This window comes from Pongo abelii, chromosome X (genome assembly GCF_028885655.2).
Source record: "Pongo abelii isolate AG06213 chromosome X, NHGRI_mPonAbe1-v2.0_pri, whole genome shotgun sequence".
In the NCBI taxonomy this organism is placed as follows: Eukaryota; Metazoa; Chordata; class Mammalia; order Primates; family Hominidae; genus Pongo; species Pongo abelii.
This window is the reverse complement of record NC_072008.2, coordinates 50,850,823-50,867,587: the sequence shown is the minus strand read 5'-3', so window position 1 is coordinate 50,867,587 and position 16,765 is coordinate 50,850,823. Positions and strand designations below refer to the sequence as shown.

The following is a 16,765-nucleotide window of genomic DNA, read 5'->3' as shown; positions in this document are numbered from 1 at the left end:
CTTTAGGTACATGTCAAGTTGTTGGAATTTATAATTAAAAAGAAAATCTGAAGAAGAGGTGGCCCATGTTGGTTTGATATAGACCTGAGAAGTTAAAGATCAAGGGCTTTTTAAAAAATCCCCGTACCAATGACAGACAATGTTACTTACCAGACATGCTTACTCTCACTGCTAGCTAGAATTGGGTTTGCTAGAATTCGCCATCCACTAGCACTTTTGCTTACTTAAATCCACAAGAACTTTGACATCACCAGACCTCTACGAATCTCCAAATTTGTCACCACCACTACAACATAGTACCCCCTCGCACACACCCCCACTAATAAACATTTTATTATCTGCCTCAGAACCATCCCTTTCTTAAGGCTTTTCCATTTCCCTTCATTTCTGTCACTAGCACTGGTTTGCATTTCAGTGCTGTTATTCACAAAGAAGCACATTTTCTCTCTACCACAGTGACTGCATATGTATGCATTACTTGACAACAAATATAGATTGGGGTCATTGGAGAGAAGGAGCTAAGCTTCACCCAGGACAGCCCCAATAAAGCAAGGACTTCTCTGATTTCTTCACAGGACACTTTGCATCAGCCTCCTGAGGACTAGAGAAGGTTTAGGGCAACCACTGCCACTTGCATTTGTTGTTGCCAAGCTAATTGTTCATTAGTTGAATTTCTGTGGACGCAGGGGGCAAGCAGGGGTGGCAGCAACAGGCTCTCTGGGTCCTTCTCCCCTCCCTGTGTATCCTCCTTGCGTCTCACTTCCTGGATCTTGCAAATATTTCCTTCGGCAATAACCTGGGAGTGTCTGTTTCTCTTGGAGCAGTCTCACTTGGCTGCTGAGGGACGGGAAAGGCGAGACGGGTTGGGCCTGTGTGCTGTTGCTACTGAGATTCTAGAATGCCAAGCTATTGTGGTGAGCTTAAAAATAAAGTTTCCAAACAAGAAACTTCAAAAGGGCCGAGGAAGAGGTAGGAGGAGATTTTTCAGTCTCTGCAAATATTGGTTTTCATTTTCAATTCCTATTAGGCCAAAAAAAAATATTTTAACAAAAAGGGAAAATCTGTTCTTCAGAAGAAAAGGCAACCCATGGAAGAGGAAAAGAGATGAACAACCCTGGTCTTGGCAGGCAATTTGCTTTTGTTTTGGAGATGTAGTCTCCTTGCTGATGTCAACAAAGCCCTTTCTCATAGTTTGCTTTCATGCTTCCTCTCCTTTCCTCAGTGAGGCGCTAAAGCCTTCATGGACGCCCGAGGATGAATGTAGCACAAGCACCTTTTGCTCTACCCCAGGAGTCCTTGCTTCCCTGCGATTATCTCTCAGAGACAGACAAGGCAGGTCTGGACACTGCGCTTTTTACTAGCTGGGAAAATGATTTATCCTTTTTAAGCCTCAGGAGTCTCATCTGCAAACTGACAATAATGGTTGTTGTGAAGATTAATGGAAATACATACGTGAAAGTGCCTAACACAGGGCCCAACACTTGGCAACCAGAGTAGTCGACTGGGTGCGGTGGCTCACGCCTGTAATCCCAGAACTTTGGGAGGTCAAGGTGGATAGATCACTTGATGTCAGGAGTTCGAGACCAACCTGGCCAACATGGCAAAAACCAGTTTCTACTAAAAATACAAAAATTAGCTAGGCATGGTGGCACACGGGGAGGCTGAGGCATGAGAATCACTTGAACCTGGGAGGCAGAGGTTGCAGTCGGCCAAGATTGGGCCACTGCACTCTAGACTGGGCAAGACACTGTCAAGAAAGAGAGAAAGAGAGAAAGAGAGAAAGGGAGAAAGGGAGGAAGGGAGGAAGGGAGGAAGGAAGGAAGGAACCAGGGTAGTTCCTTTTCCTTAATGAAGCTCCTTGCCCTCCACTCCAAGGAAAGAATCCTTACTTGGTCTCAAAGCAGAGTTGCAAATTTCTGTACATTTAGGAGGCCTGATCTCCTTGAAAATAGGACTTCTAGAGGCCAACCAATATCCTTGGCTTGAGGCTGACACCCTTCAATGGAAGCCTCTCTTTCACCATCACCATTTTGCTTCAATTGTTAAAGCCAGGAAGACAGGAGCAACATTGATTTTGCTCCCCTTTGATGTGGTCATCTTGCACAGTGTAATATTCAGCAAGGATTTGTTGAAGGAATGACTAGTACACACGTTGGCCCAGATGATCCCATTAAGGGTAGCCCTTCCCCTTCTGAAGTTGGTCTCCTTCTGCCTGCTTGATATAAGTGACTCTGCAAGTCTCAGGCTGCCCCAACACAGGGCAGGTGAGTGGGAGGGCAGTGGTTTTAAAATGAGGGCTGACGCAGAGAATAGCAATTCCCAAGTTGCCTTGTGCCCAGTCCATCCAGATAGGGTCACAGTTCCATGACTTGGGGCACCAGATGTCCCTAGAAGGGCATGTTCTTTTCTTCCAACTGTTTCTGGAGTTTATTACCGGGGTGAGGCGGGGGGTGGGTGGGGGGGGAGATTTTTTTTAAGGCTGACACACATAGTTAGTACTTAAACAAGACACCTTTGAATATCCAGTCCTTTTGTTTGTCACACTGCTCTGAACCCTAAACTTGCCTTTTATTATATCTCCCTTTTTAGTAGATAAGAAAAGTGAGTGAATGAGTCCAGGCTTAAACTCCTTAGTAAACTAGGGCCTCCTGGCTAGTCAGCTATGTGGTTGGGCTGGGACTTGAGGTCTCCTGGTTTCTTGGCTATTGAGCAGGGTTGAACATTAATCAGGGAGTGCAGTCCAATTCTCTTGATGCGAACAAGGAGCAAGGCTGAAGCATACAATTGTGAAGGCAATTTTCCATGTTCCTAGCATCATTTCTAGGTCCCTTTTACATAGTTCATTCTTATGACTGCTTATTTGTAAGATAGGTATTTTGTTGAAAATGAGGTAAGTGAAATACCTTGCTCAAGGTCACACAGCTTTTGAGTTATAGAGTCAGATTTTTAAATTTTATTGGAATTCAGACCCAAGTCTTTCTAACACCGTGTTCTTTCTGCTTTGCTCTATTGCCTGTCCTGTGCCCTGGTTAGGGAAGAAGAAAATGTGGTAAATTTGATTGTTATCATGGAGCAGGGTTGTTTTCATCACAGCTTCAATACATTGGCCCAATTGTTGCCTTTGAGGATATTGCTGCATTTCATAAAATCTAGATTGGAGATGAAGTTCGGGAGAGAGGCAGGGACAGGAGATAGAAATGGCCAACCAAGTGTGTGTGGTGAGTGATGGGGGACAGAATGTATAGTTTGGAAACCAACCTAATTGGAACAAATAACTACCCCCAAACCATAGCACTCCCAACCCTTTTACTCTGAACCTTTGTTTCCATGATATGGTCCCTGAACCACCTGTGTTAGAATCCTTTAGGTGAATTGCTTAAAATGCTGATTCCTGGATCCCACCACAGAGGTATGAAATCCCAATTTCTAGGGTTGGGGCCTATGAATTTGCATTTTAAACAATTTCCTGGGTAATTCTAATGAGGAGCCACTTTGATTATGAGCTGTTTTCCCAGACTAGTGGTTTCCAATGAAAGTTGGATCATGTACCCTTCTCAGAAAGAATTTTTTAAGCATGTACCCTCAACATATGTTGGCAATATATTTATTAATTTCTTATATGAGCTAATATCCTCATATTTATGCTTTGAAATGCAAGAAATAGAAAAAAATAAATATAAAAGAAGTTCTGTGAAGACAACTACCCTAGACTAAAAAATAAATGACCAGTCAAAAAAAAAGGGTAGGTGGTTGAAATCCAGTTTCAGGGAGAAGGAAAAAAGAATGGTAAAAGCCCAGTAGAGTGGAAAGTTGACCTTATTTTTCTACAAACCCAGAACTCCTCCAGAATGAAGAAAAAGGGAACTGACCATAAAGGTTTCAAGGTAAATATCAATAACCCATTAATTGTTAATCTTTGGATACCAAAAACTGAAAAAATGATTGGACAAGGCTGAAGGGCGTTGGCCAGGCACCCAGTTGAAGTAGGAAGCAGCATTTTATGAAAGCACCTACATGAGACAAGCACCTCATCTTTTGAGATGTGTAGCTAACTAAGGACGGCAGTGACAAGGCACCAGCTTTGATCAAAGCAGCAAAGCTCCATGCAGCTCATGAAGTCTGGTGCTCTTTGAGCACTATAGGGTAAATCAGCCCAGTAATAGAATTAGGAAGCTTGATAAGGTTGAGCAAAAAACAAATAATTTCCATTAGCTTGTGCTACCCCAAATAAATACGCAATTTAGGTAAAAACAACAGACTTGCTATGCAAAGACAGCCTCGAGATAAATTCCAGCCCACTTCCCCTCCCCCCACCACACACAAACCCCAATCAGATTCTGGAGCAATTGGACAGCTGCTGACTGCTTTACCTGCTACTCATTGTTCCCATTGCCTGGCAACCTGGGCTGTGAGGTTACAGTAAAAAAGATCTACCTTTTCTTCTTTTCCATAGTCACACAAACCTGCATTTATTTCACACTGAAGAAATACGTACTGAGCACCCACTGTGTGCCGGGCACTGTGCTGGATACTAGTGATATAGTGGTGACCTTGACATGGGCCTTCACCCTCAATATGGTTATGTGGAAGGGGCAGACAACTAAGCAGTAGTGTGCTAGGAAAATTAATGGGCGCTGTGAGAGGACAGTCTGGGCACCTATCCCATGCTTTGGGGGAGTCAGGGAAGGCTTCCTCAAGGAAATGATATCTCAGTGGAAATCTGAAAGTAAGTCAGATAAAGGGGCGGAAAGAGAAGATAAAGAGCAAACAGCATGTAAAGGCAAAAAGAAGTGTGGGAGGTGTAGGAAAGGCAGAATTTTAAGAAACCTAACAAATCCTAGTAAGGGTCTGTATTTTATGAATAATGTAGGCTTCAAGCAGAAAAATGTATAACAAAATCAGATTTATGCTTTATTTTTCTGTTTACTAATTTTTAATTGAAAAAAGTAATAAATGCATTTAGTGTATACACACACACGCACACACACACACAAAATAAGAGAATCTCATCCCAAATCATCAGTACAAGTCTTCACAAGAGACATTACTGGCAATTTGTTGTGTATCCTTCCAGAAAAGTAACGTGTGTGCATGTATATACATTCCTTTTTACAAAAATGGGAACATATTACATATCTTTTCTATTCTACATCCTGCTTTTTTATTTTAGTGATTATTCTATGTTACACATATATCTGTTGCATCACCTTTAACAGCTACATAGTGTTCCATATATAGATATTCCCTATTTTATTTAGTCCCTATTGAAAGACATTTAGATGGTTTCCAGTCTTTTGTGATTACATACAAATCTACAGTGAATATCCTTATGGATATCTCTTTGTGTTCCTGTTGGAATGTGTCTGTAGGATAAATCCCTAGAAGTTGAACTACTGGGTCAAAGGATATGCACATTTTACCTTCTTTGCCTTCCAAATTGCCCTCCCTAGGAGTTATGCTAATTTCAACTCCCACCAACAGTGTATAAGATCACCTGTTTCCTTATACCCTCATTAATTCTTTAACTTTTTTTATTTAAAAAGTTTCATTATTGTTTGGATTTGCATTTTTTAAATTTTAAGTGAGGTTGAACACCTTTTGGTAAACTGTTAAGTCATTTGTGTTTTTCTGCGAACTCTACCTTTTTCTCCCTATGGAGTTGTTGGTCCCTTTTATTGATTGGTAAGCATACTTCACATATTAAGGATATTTACTCTTAGTTGTGTATGTTACAAATATTTTTCCCAGTATATCTTCACCTTTAGACTTTATGGTGTTTTTTCTGGACATAATTTTTTAAGTTTTAGGAAGTCAAATTTATAAACTTTCCCTTATTACTTTTATGTTTTGTGTCTTACTTAAAAAGAACTTATCCTGCCAAGATTATTTTATATTTTTTAAAATGTTTTCTTCTAGTACCTTTATGGTGTTTTTTTGACAATTGAGTCTTGATACATCTAAACTTTATTTCGTTGTAAAAAGTGATTTGATGATTCAGCTTTATTTTTGTCTCAATGGCTATCCAGTTGTTCTAAAACTATGTATTGAATAATTCATCCTTCCCCCACTATTTGAAATGCTTCATCACAAACTAACTTCCCCTATGCATTTGAGTTGACTTCAGTGTTCTAGTGTTCTCCGTTTTATTCCATGGATCTACCTTTCTATTTGTGAGACTGCCTTATTTACTGCTAACTTTAGGAATTATTTCAATAATTGGTAGGGCTGGTCTTCCCTCTTTCATCTCTCTACTTTTTCCATGCTGTTCATAATAATTCTTACGATTTTAATTTTCCCATATGAAATTTACAATAATGTTCCAAAATGCAGTCTGTTGACACTTTTATTGAGTTTCTATTAAGTTTATAGATTCACTTAGAGTTGACATCTTAACAATGTTGAGTCATCGTTGCTAGGAAATTGTGAGTCCTTTCATTTATGTGCATCTAGTTTTATGTTTCTCAATAGAGTTTTAAAGTTTTTGCGTATAGATCCTGCATATATCTTGTTAGGTTTATTTCTAGGCGTCTTATCTTTATACTTGCTGCAGTAAATATGATCTTTCCCTCCATTATATATTCTAACTGATTGTTGCATCTATATAGAAAAGATGATTTCTATATATGAATTTTATACCGTGACACCTTACTGAATTTTCCTGTTGTTGGTATTATTTTAAAATTGTTTGTGATGAGGCTGCGCACAGTGGCACATGCCTGTAATCTTAGCACTTTGCAAGGCCAAAGTGGGTGGATTGCTTAAGGCCAGGAGTTTGAGACCAGCCTGGGCAACATGGCAAAACCCTGTCTCTACTAAAAATACAAAAATTAGCCGGGTATGGTGGTGCATGCCTATAGTCCTAGCTATTTGGGAGGCTGAGGCACGAGTATCCCTTGAACCTGGGAGGCAGAGGTTGCAGTGAGCGGAGATCATGCACTCCAGCCTAGGTGACAGAGCTGGACTCTGTCTCAAAAAAAAAGTTTCTGATGAATTTTCCAGATAAATAATTGTATCATCTATACATAATGAGAAGATATCCCTTTCTTCCAATGTTTACATCTTTATTTTGTTAAGTTGCACTATTGCTTTCAGAACAATATTAAATATTAGTGGGGAAAGTGAGCACCTTTGCCTTGTTCTTGTTTTTAATGGGTATACCTCTAGTGTTTTGCCATTAAGCACAATATTGGCTTTTGACTTTAAAACAAAAGTCTGATGATAATGATGGTATTATGGAAATAGACATCTTTTTCTGTTAGGTTTTTTTTTTTTATCTGGAAGTGATGTTGAATTGTTATCAAATACATTTTAGCATTAGGGAAATTGTTGTGTACCTTTTATCCTTTGATTTATTAATGTTGTCAATTATATCAGTAGATTTTCTATTACTGAACCAGTCTTACATTTCTAGGATGAACCCCACTTGATCATGGTATATCATATTTCTTAACATCCTCTTAGATTCTGTTTGCTAATATTTAAGATTTTTGCATCTGTATTCTCAGATGAGATTGGTCTCTAGTTTGCTTTTTCTGTTCTGTTTGCTGGGTTTTAGTATCAATGTAATGTAGGAATCTTTTCTTCTCTCTCTATTCTCTAGATTTCCAGATTCTAGAAAATGTAAATAACATTGGTTAGATTTTTTTCCTTGAAGGTTGGTAGAATTAACACAAGACTATGTGATTGTGCTATTTTTGGTCAAATTTATACTTTTTTTTTCCTATGGTAACTGGTGGGTTTATATATTCTCATTCTTCTGCAATCAGTTTTGGTAATATTTGTTTTCATAGAAAAATACTTTAAGTTTTCAAATTTGTTTTATGGGGTAGAGCAAAGTATTCTCTTATCCTTTTCATTTACTCTGTAACTGTGGTTATTTCTCAATTTCTAATTTTGTGCATTTGGGTGTTTTTTTTTTAATTAGATTAGCAAGTGGTTAATCTGTTTCATTGTTTTTTATTTTCTTTTCAGGAATTGGTTTTGGCTTTAATTATTCTATCACTTGTTCTCTAGTATATTAATTTCTGCCATTAGTTTTATTATCTTTCTGCTTTGTTTTAGGTTTATTTTTATGATTCTTTTCTTCTTTTGTTGAATGCTTAATTCATTTATTTTAATTCATTCTTACATACTAATGTAAGTATTTAAGGCTACAAGTTTTTCTTTTTCTTTTTCTTGAGACAGTCTCACCCCGTCAACCTGGCTGGAGCGCTGGAGTGCATTGGCGCGATCTCAGTTCACTGCAGCCTCCGCCTCCTAGGTTCAAGCAATTCCCCTGCCTCAGCCTCCCGAGTAGCTGGGATTACAAGCGCACGCCACTACATCTGGCTAATTTTTCTATTCTTAGTGGAGACAGGGTTTTACCATGTTAGACAGCCTCGTCTGGAACTCCTGGCCTCAAGTGATCCGCTCGCCTCAGTCTCCCAAAATGCTGGGATTATAGGAGTGAGCTGCCACGCCCAGCCTACAAGTTTTTCTTTAACTACTGCTTTAGTCAACCATATCCTCTAGCTTCTGATATTTCCATTGTTGTCATTTTCTAGGCATTCAACAATTTCAAATTAGATTTTCTCTTTGACTAAAGTGGAAGAATTTTTTTCCCGTTTATTTTCTACATGCTAAAGATTTTTATTTTCATTTTGCTATTAATTTCTAGTGTTACCGTATTGTCATTAGAAAATATGGTCTGGGGAGGCCGAGGCGGGCGGATCACGAGGTCAGGAGATGGAGACCATCCTGGCTAACACGGTGAGACCCCGTCTCTACTAAAAATACAAAAAAAATTAGCCGGGCGCGGTAGCGGGCGCCTGTAGTCCCAGCTACTCCGGAGGCTGAGGCAGGAGTATGGCGTGAACCTGGGAGGTGGAGCTTGCAGTGAGCCAAGATGGCGCCACTGCAGACCGGTCAGGGCGAAAGAGCGAGACTCCGTCTCAAAAAAAAAAGGAAAATATGGTCTGTACTACTAGTGTTACCATATTGTCATTAGAAAATATGGTCTGTACTACTTCCATTTTCTGGCTCAGTATATAGCCAATTAAAAATATACTCAATGGGCCCTTGATTAAAAAAATATAGTCTGTTTCAGTACATGAAGAAATTTAGATTTTCTCATTATCTTAGTTTTTGACTGTCATGATCTGTCATCAGCTGAAACAGTCTCATATTTTGTTTCTACTTTTTTTCTACCTTTGCATTTGCTATAGATTTTGCTTTAAGAATTTTTATGCTGTGTTTTTTGGTGCATAAAAGATCAGAGGAGGTAGATCATCATGTGTTCTAGTTGTTAACATTATAGTGCCCTTCTTTGTCTTATTTATTGCATTTTGCCTTTAATTCAACTTATGTATGAAATGAGTATCATAATTTATTTTTTCTTTAATTTTGACCTTAATTCCTTTGTTAAACATATTTATTGAACACCTACTGTGTGCCAGGCACTAGAAACCTATGAATGAGACAGACAAGATCCTGCCCTCATGGAGCTTACATTTTAGTTAGAGATTGGAACAGAAAATAATCAAGTAAAAATAGATATGTGATGTGATATCAGGTGGGGATGAAGATGAATACTCAAAGAATGAAGTAGAATAAGGATAATTAAATATAAGTTGTCTCTATTTCTGATAAAGTAGTCAGGAAAGGCTTCTCTGCCTGGTACACGTTTGTCATTTTTTTACTTTCTACTTGTCCCATCACCTTGTGTGTGTGTGTGTGTGTGTGTGTGTGTGTGTGTGTGAGAGAGAGATAGAGAGAGAGAGAGAGAGAATATGCCAGGTGGAACAGTTTGCACAAAAGGGATCGTTATAATCTTAATGATTTATAAGTGTGCAAAGGCCAAATGAGAAGAGAGTGGGTATGTCTGGATATGAATTTCTGATCCACATGAGTGGTGAGCTGACCAGAATGGGGGTGGGATAAGAGGAGAATTAAGGACATTTTGTCTTCCATTCTGTCTGAGTTTGGCTATTATTATGTGTATTATTATTTTTTAAAGAACTATTTCCAATCTTCATCATGATTATTGAATGGATATTCTGTATGATGATTTAATTGAACCCCTGGAATTTCCTGTCACTGGGCAGGACTTAGCATGATGCTGATTGCTCACAGGCTACAGCAGGAAACCAGATCTTGTGGTTTAGAGGGCTTAACTCTTTATACTCTGAGGCTAAAGAGATGTCTTTTAACTTTAGTCAGTCTTTATTATACAGAAGTTTGAATTTTTATGTATATTCAAATAAACCTGGACTTATTTGGAGATTTTCTTCTGTTGCTTATGAGAATCTTATTTCACCTCACAATGATAAGTCTTTTTAATTTTCTGATAGGTTTTTCTTATGTTATATATGTGCATAATATATACACATATATACACACACATAACATATATAATATATTAAAATTATACACACACACACGTATCCATGACTCTTGATCTGGATTTTATTTTGGTCTATAATATATGATGTAGCTCCAAAAAGCACTGCTTTGCAGTTATCTCAAATAATATTTCTTTATCTCCTTTTTGGGGGAAGATTATGTATATGACGTTTTTATAGGTAGTCTGCTTTGTTTCTGAACTTTCTATTCTGTTTTGTTGATCAATAACACACTTTTAATTACAATTATTTTATAATATACTTTATCCCTTACCCCCTTCCCCATTTCTTCTGTAGCACAATACTCATTAATATTATATCCTGCTTTTATTACAAGTTAATCTTCTAAAAATTCTGTAGTTAAATGTAGTTTAAAAATTCCTATTGAGAATTCTGATTGGAATTGCATTAGGATATTTTTTTTTTTTTTTGAGACAAGGTCTTACTCTGTCACCCCAGCTGGAGTACAGTGGTACAATGATGGCCTACTGTAGCCTCGACCTCCAAGTCTCAAGCTGTCTTCCCATCTCAGCCTCCCATGTAGCTGGGACTAAAGGCACGCACCATCATGCACAGCTAATTAAAAAAAAACATTTAGAGACAGGGTCTTGCTGTGTTGCCCAGGCTAGTCTTGAACTCCTGGACACAAGTGATCCACCCACCTCAGCCTCTCAAAGTGCTGGGATTACAGGCATAAGCCACCGTGTCTGGCCAGAAGGAGATATTTTAAATCCAAAACAGCAGATAACTATGAATGACCTGTGTGGTGTTTTTTGTTACAAGTATAAAAACATAGAAAGTATATATATCTAATTCATATTACAGGTTGCATCTAGAGAGGCAATAGGGGAATGGAAGTGGAGAGTTATGTGAAGGGTATTATTTCTTAAGAAAAAGTCATAAAACATAAATGGCAAAGTATTCAAACTTACTAAGTCTGGGTGATAGGTAGGAACATGGGTATTATGGCAATCAATCTCTGTACATTTCTAAATATTCGAAATTTTTATAATGAAAAACAAACAAAAACAACAGATGAGGCAGGATAACCAGGCTTGTAAGCACCAGAAAACAGCACATGCAATCTGACTCCTATAAACAGACTGGGGTAGTATGTGTATATCCAGACTTTGGAGCTAAACTGTTCAAGTTCAAATCCTAGCTCTACCATGTACTAGCTTTATGACCCCAGGCAAGTTACTTAAATGCTCTATGCCTCAGTTTCCCCAACTGTAAAATCAGTGCAATAGTAATAGCTACCTCCTGGGGTTATTGTGAGGATTAGGTAAGTGAAGACATGGAAACCACTTAAACAGTGCCTAGTATTTAGTATATGCTCAGTAAGTGTTAGCTATCATTATTATTATATTATTATTACTATTATTACATTTACTACACATACTACATTGTTTTGTGGACATTTTAAATTTTATAGAAATGTTGTCATCCAAAATATGGGCCTATCTGCAACTTGCTTGTTTTTCTCAGTACTCATCTGATGTTTTGCAGGGAAATGGCTCATTCCAAGACTAGCTTTTCATGGGCAACCCCTTTCCATCCTTGCCTTGAGAACCCAGCACTGGACTTGTCAAGCTACCGAGCAATTTCTTCTCTTGACCTCCTTGGAGACTTCAAACATGCTTTGAAAAAATCAGAGGAAACTTCAGTTTATGAGGAGGGGAGCTCCCTTGCCTCCATGCACCACCCACTGCGCAGCCGTGCCTTCTCAGAGAGTCACATCAGCTTGGAGCCCCAAAGCACCCGGGCCTGGGGGCAGCATAGGAGGGAGCTCTTTAGCAAAGGTGATGAGACCCAGTCAGATGTTCTCGGAGCCAGGAAGAAGGCCTTTCCTCCTCCTCGCCCTCCTCCTCCTAACTGGGAGAAGTACAGGCTCTTTCGTGCAGCCCAGCAGCAGAAGCAGCAACAGCAGCAGCAGAAGCAAAAGGAGGAGGAGGAGGAAGAAGAAGAAGAAGAGGAAGAGGAGGAGGAGGAGGAGGAGGAGGAGGAGGAGGAAGAGGAGGAAGAGGAAGAGGAAGAGGAGCTGCCACCCCAGTATTTCAGTTCAGAAACCTCTGGTTCCTGTGCTCTCAATCCTGAGGAGGTCCTGGAGCAGCCACAACCCCTCAGCCTTGGCCACCTGGAGGGCTCGAGACAGGGTTCACAAAGTGTCCCAGCAGAGCAAGAATCCTTTGCACTACATTCCAGTGATTTCTTGCCTCCAATAAGGGGGCACTTGGGATCTCAACCTGAGCAGGCCCAGCCCCCTTGCTACTATGGCATTGGTGGGCTTTGGAGGACATCGGAACAGGAAGCCACTGAATCCGCCAAGTAAGTACATATGAAAGATACTAGGTCTCTGAAGAGGCAGGCAGCACAGGTTTGGATTTTACCTCCACCATTTACTAACTGGATGACCTCAGGCTGGTCAATTAAACTGCTCCCAGCCTCAGTTTTCTTACCTGGAAAATGGGTATAATGAAACTTGCTGCACATGATTGTCATGAATATTAAGATAATCTACATAAAGGATATAGCTCCATGGTTAGCACATAGTAGATGCTCAGTAAATATCATGTTCTTATCCCTAAATATCTTTATTAAAGTACTGTACTTTTCCTTAGTGTGTCTTCACGGTATCCATCAATTTCTGGCCCCTGATCCCAAAGGCATTGAACACTTGTTGCCTGTACTAGGTCTTTCCCAGAAACCTGGCTCAGGCACTTTTCCTGCCTTCTCTTCTGCTTGCCCTCCAGAATAAGAGGCGAGCTCACAACCTGACCTGCCTCTGCTCTAGGACAAGTAGCCTGGGCTTCTAAACTCGTCCCCCCACAACCACCAGCATCAAAGGTATTCCTGGGGCTGGGTGCTTCATGCCTTGATGATTCCTTACAATAGTTAAGGACATTCTTTTTCTCGTCCACTTTCTCCCCCTCCTTGTTTACCTGCCTCTTTGCATTCATGTGGGTGTGTAATAGGTGGTAGTTGACAGGGTGAGCTGCCTGGGCAGGGAGGCCAAAGCAAGAGTGTGTTCTGGCAGCAGGACTGCCAGTGAGTGTTTGTTCACTCCACTGAGCCAGTTGTCATCTGCATGCGCTATAGTGCATGGTTGGGTGTTTTTTTTATTTCTTTTGCTCCAAAGCAAAAGCCCCAGGACCATCATTGCTATTATTGCTCAGTGCTCTGGCTGTCAGCGGCTCCGCCTGCTCTCCTGTGGAGAGCTCAGCCCACTCTCTGCTGGGGCTGAGGTTTGGGAGGCAGGTGGCTTATAAGTGCTTTCTTTAACTCTCTGTATAGCAGGAATTTGCCCGAGACTTGTTGCGGTTAGAAGTACCTTGTTATCATGTCTTTTATTGACAGACAAATCTGTGACTTGTCTATCTGGAGCTAGCCGATCAGTTTTCCAGCCCAAGATGCCATAAGCACAGCATTTACAGGGCCTGGCTCCCAGGCACTGTTAAGAATCCTTCATTAGATCCCATGTGGCTGCTTCTCAAGCTGTTCTTCTACCTGGGGAGCATTCTCATTGTAATTAGAAAACATTTTGTGAAAAATACCTGTGATTGTTATCTATCATAGCAGGGAAAAGGGAAAATGACCTCCCAATAGTAGGCACTTAACAAATATTTAAGAAGAAAGAACAAATAAATGAATGGATGAACATTTATTAAGTATTTCTTATATACCAGACACTGCCAGACATTATGTGTCTATTTCATTTAATCCTCCCAATAGCCCTATCAGCCATTATTATCCCCATTTGACAGATGAGGAGACTAACTAATTCCAAGTTACACAGCAAAGATTCAAAGCCAGAGCTGTCTGACTCCAAAGCCCATGCTTATTTTGCCTTCCTAGGCAGCCTGTCCCAGAGAGATCTTGTTCTTTCCATAGGCCAGGAGTCACAGGGTCCTCTTCTCTCCTGTAGGACAAGGTGTACCAGAGGCAGCAGTTACAGGCCCTGGTTCTTCCTTCTTTATGTAGCTCCCTTTGCCTTGGCACCTTGGCCAGACAGAAAGAAATCACTATTACTAGAGATCTTGTAACTTGCTCCAGAGATTTATTTCTAATGACTATGGGATGTAACGGAAAACATTTGTTTGCACACAACTCTGCTTGTGGCTAAAAAACAATTAGATGCTCCTTTGAGTGATGGAGATTTAAGGAACAGCATCATTCCCAAAATAGCTAATTTTTTTTGATTGCTTACTGTGTGCCCTGCATTGTTCTAAGCACTTTGGGTAATGATTGATTTAATCATCAAAATAAACCTATGAAATAGTTACCATTCATCTTCTCCATGTCTTAGATGAGAAAAGCGAGGCCCAGGGAGATAAAGTAACTTTATCACAAGATCTCAGGTAGCTCACTATGCTTGCTATATCATCCCAAGATCTCTGGGCTCTTGAAGAAGATTCTATTCCAGACCCTAGGAGAGGACAGTGTCCTAGCCAGAAGGAAGCAGCTTTAAGATTTTGTAAGGGACATATAGATGCATAATATTTTGAATCTAAAATGCAAACAAAGATATCCTAATTTCAGCCAAGTTAAACTCTAGTACCTTTATAACCTACATACTGTTCTGTTAAAAAATGCTGGGATACACACAGAAGCCAGTTAGTGGAATAATTAAGTATTATTTGAGTCTAATAACTCTGATTCAGGTATAGGTATAGCTTGTTTTATGGACTCTATGCATTTCCTCTCAGTGCTCTGTGAAAGGAATCTGATTTTTGCTTTGATGTTTACTACACAGATCACCTATAATCGCTTCCCTATTAATGGAGGTGATAAGGAAAGGATCCCTAGAACATAGTGCCTAATATGATATACTATAATATGATGCAGGGATGTGTATGCTGGGGAACTGAGTCTCCAATTAGCACATCCTTTTTTTCCTTTATAACACCTTCTGACACAGAACTTTCACACATACCCTAAATATTTTTCTTGTAGATAGGAATTCCCTACGTTCAGACCTTCATATTCCCTCCAGAATATTCTCCGTTATCTGCCAACATAGATATACTCCAGCCAGAAAATTCCTTACATGTAGGCTTTTATATGATCTCAAGTTGTCCCTTTGGCAGTATAGCATAGCGGCTTGAAGCACAGATTCTAGAGTCAGGTTGTCCAGGTGCAAATTGCAGGTCTGTCATTTAGTGTCTGGTGACCTTGAGGAAGTCACTGTACCTCTTGTTGCCTCATGTTCCTTATCTGTATAATGGTTTTCATGAGCATTCAATTATATATTTATATACCTATGTGTGTATGTATCTATCTTAGGATGGTTTCTGGGGCATGGTAAGTATGGTGTGCATGTTAGCTAGTATTGTTCTTTTATCAGTGTTACAAGCTTGAAACTTATATATAAATGAATTTACCTAGGATAAAAAATATTGGCGGGCCCAACTTTCTTTTGTGTGATGAATTAGGAGACAGCATAGCATGAATCAGTAAACAGCTGTGGAGCCTTTTAACCATTATTTTTGACCTTTATCTAAGAACTGCAAATAGCTGCAAAAATGACTAATGAGTTTCTCCTATTTTCCCTTTCAAACAGCTAGAGGTTAGCGAAGGGGTAGTGACACAGACAGGTGGAGGATGGGAGTGGCTAGCAGGCAATGAGAATATAGTGAGGGTGGGCCACCCCCTAGCATAAACCATGGGCAAAATTATTTGCCCCTCCATCGCTGAGACCTGACATTGTAGCATTTCTCTCTACTTCCTTCCTCACACCAGACCGGAAGCTTTGATGGCAGAAGAGGCCAAACCCAAGCCAGCATGGAACCAGAACTACTTTTTTTCCTGAGAAGTTCTATTTCATGGGCTGGGGCTCTGAGAAGCAATGCCGCAGCCCCACAGGCTTTGGTGAACCCAAGACAACAGGGTCTGTTGCTATACTTGTCAAGCCCCTGGGTGCCACTGGTTCCATTTTTTTCCCCATTTCATTCTACAACCGTGGAGGAGGCAGGAGCCATTGGGAATATGCCAGAAGTGGAGAGATGCTATCCCTTTTCAGGCTGAAGTCTTGCCCTACAGCAGGCAATGTCTGAAGAGTTCATGAGAGATGTGATGGGCGGTGACAAGTCCCTGGCAGGGTGCTAACCACAGCCTCCAACATGGTGACCACTGTTGAGGTCATGGGTGACCTCTTTGCTGTGGGAGATCTGCAGCAGAGGGTCCGTTTCAAGTAGGAGTGGCATTGGAAAAGAAAAAAATGATGAGAGTGTCCAGGAAAGCCACAGGGTGCCTTTGTAAGCAAGAAGACTAGATAGAGCCAGGATGGGTTGAGATCCAGGGGTAGGTCTGAGGGAGGCCAACAGGCTTGGAGAACCAATAGCTAAGGTCTCAGATACTTCTCTACCACCTAGCCCCTACTTTGGGAT

The 16,765-nt window shown here is 40.2% G+C and overlaps 1 protein-coding gene across 5 annotated transcripts in view; it reads left to right on the top strand.

Annotated features, from left to right (window-relative positions):
- SHROOM4 (shroom family member 4) overlaps positions 1 to 16,765 on the top strand; it is a 233,814-nt gene that overhangs the window by 192,806 nt on the left and 24,243 nt on the right. For all 5 annotated transcript variants that reach the window (XR_008518059.2, XR_653408.4, XM_009234854.4 and 2 more), the window contains one exon: positions 11,889 to 12,707. Coding sequence is in view for 3 of the 5 variants with exons in the window: in XM_009234854.4 (XP_009233129.3) it covers positions 11,889 to 12,707 (819 nt within the window). In the remaining 2 variants the exon portion in view is untranslated. The remainder of the gene's footprint in view (positions 1 to 11,888; positions 12,708 to 16,765) is intronic.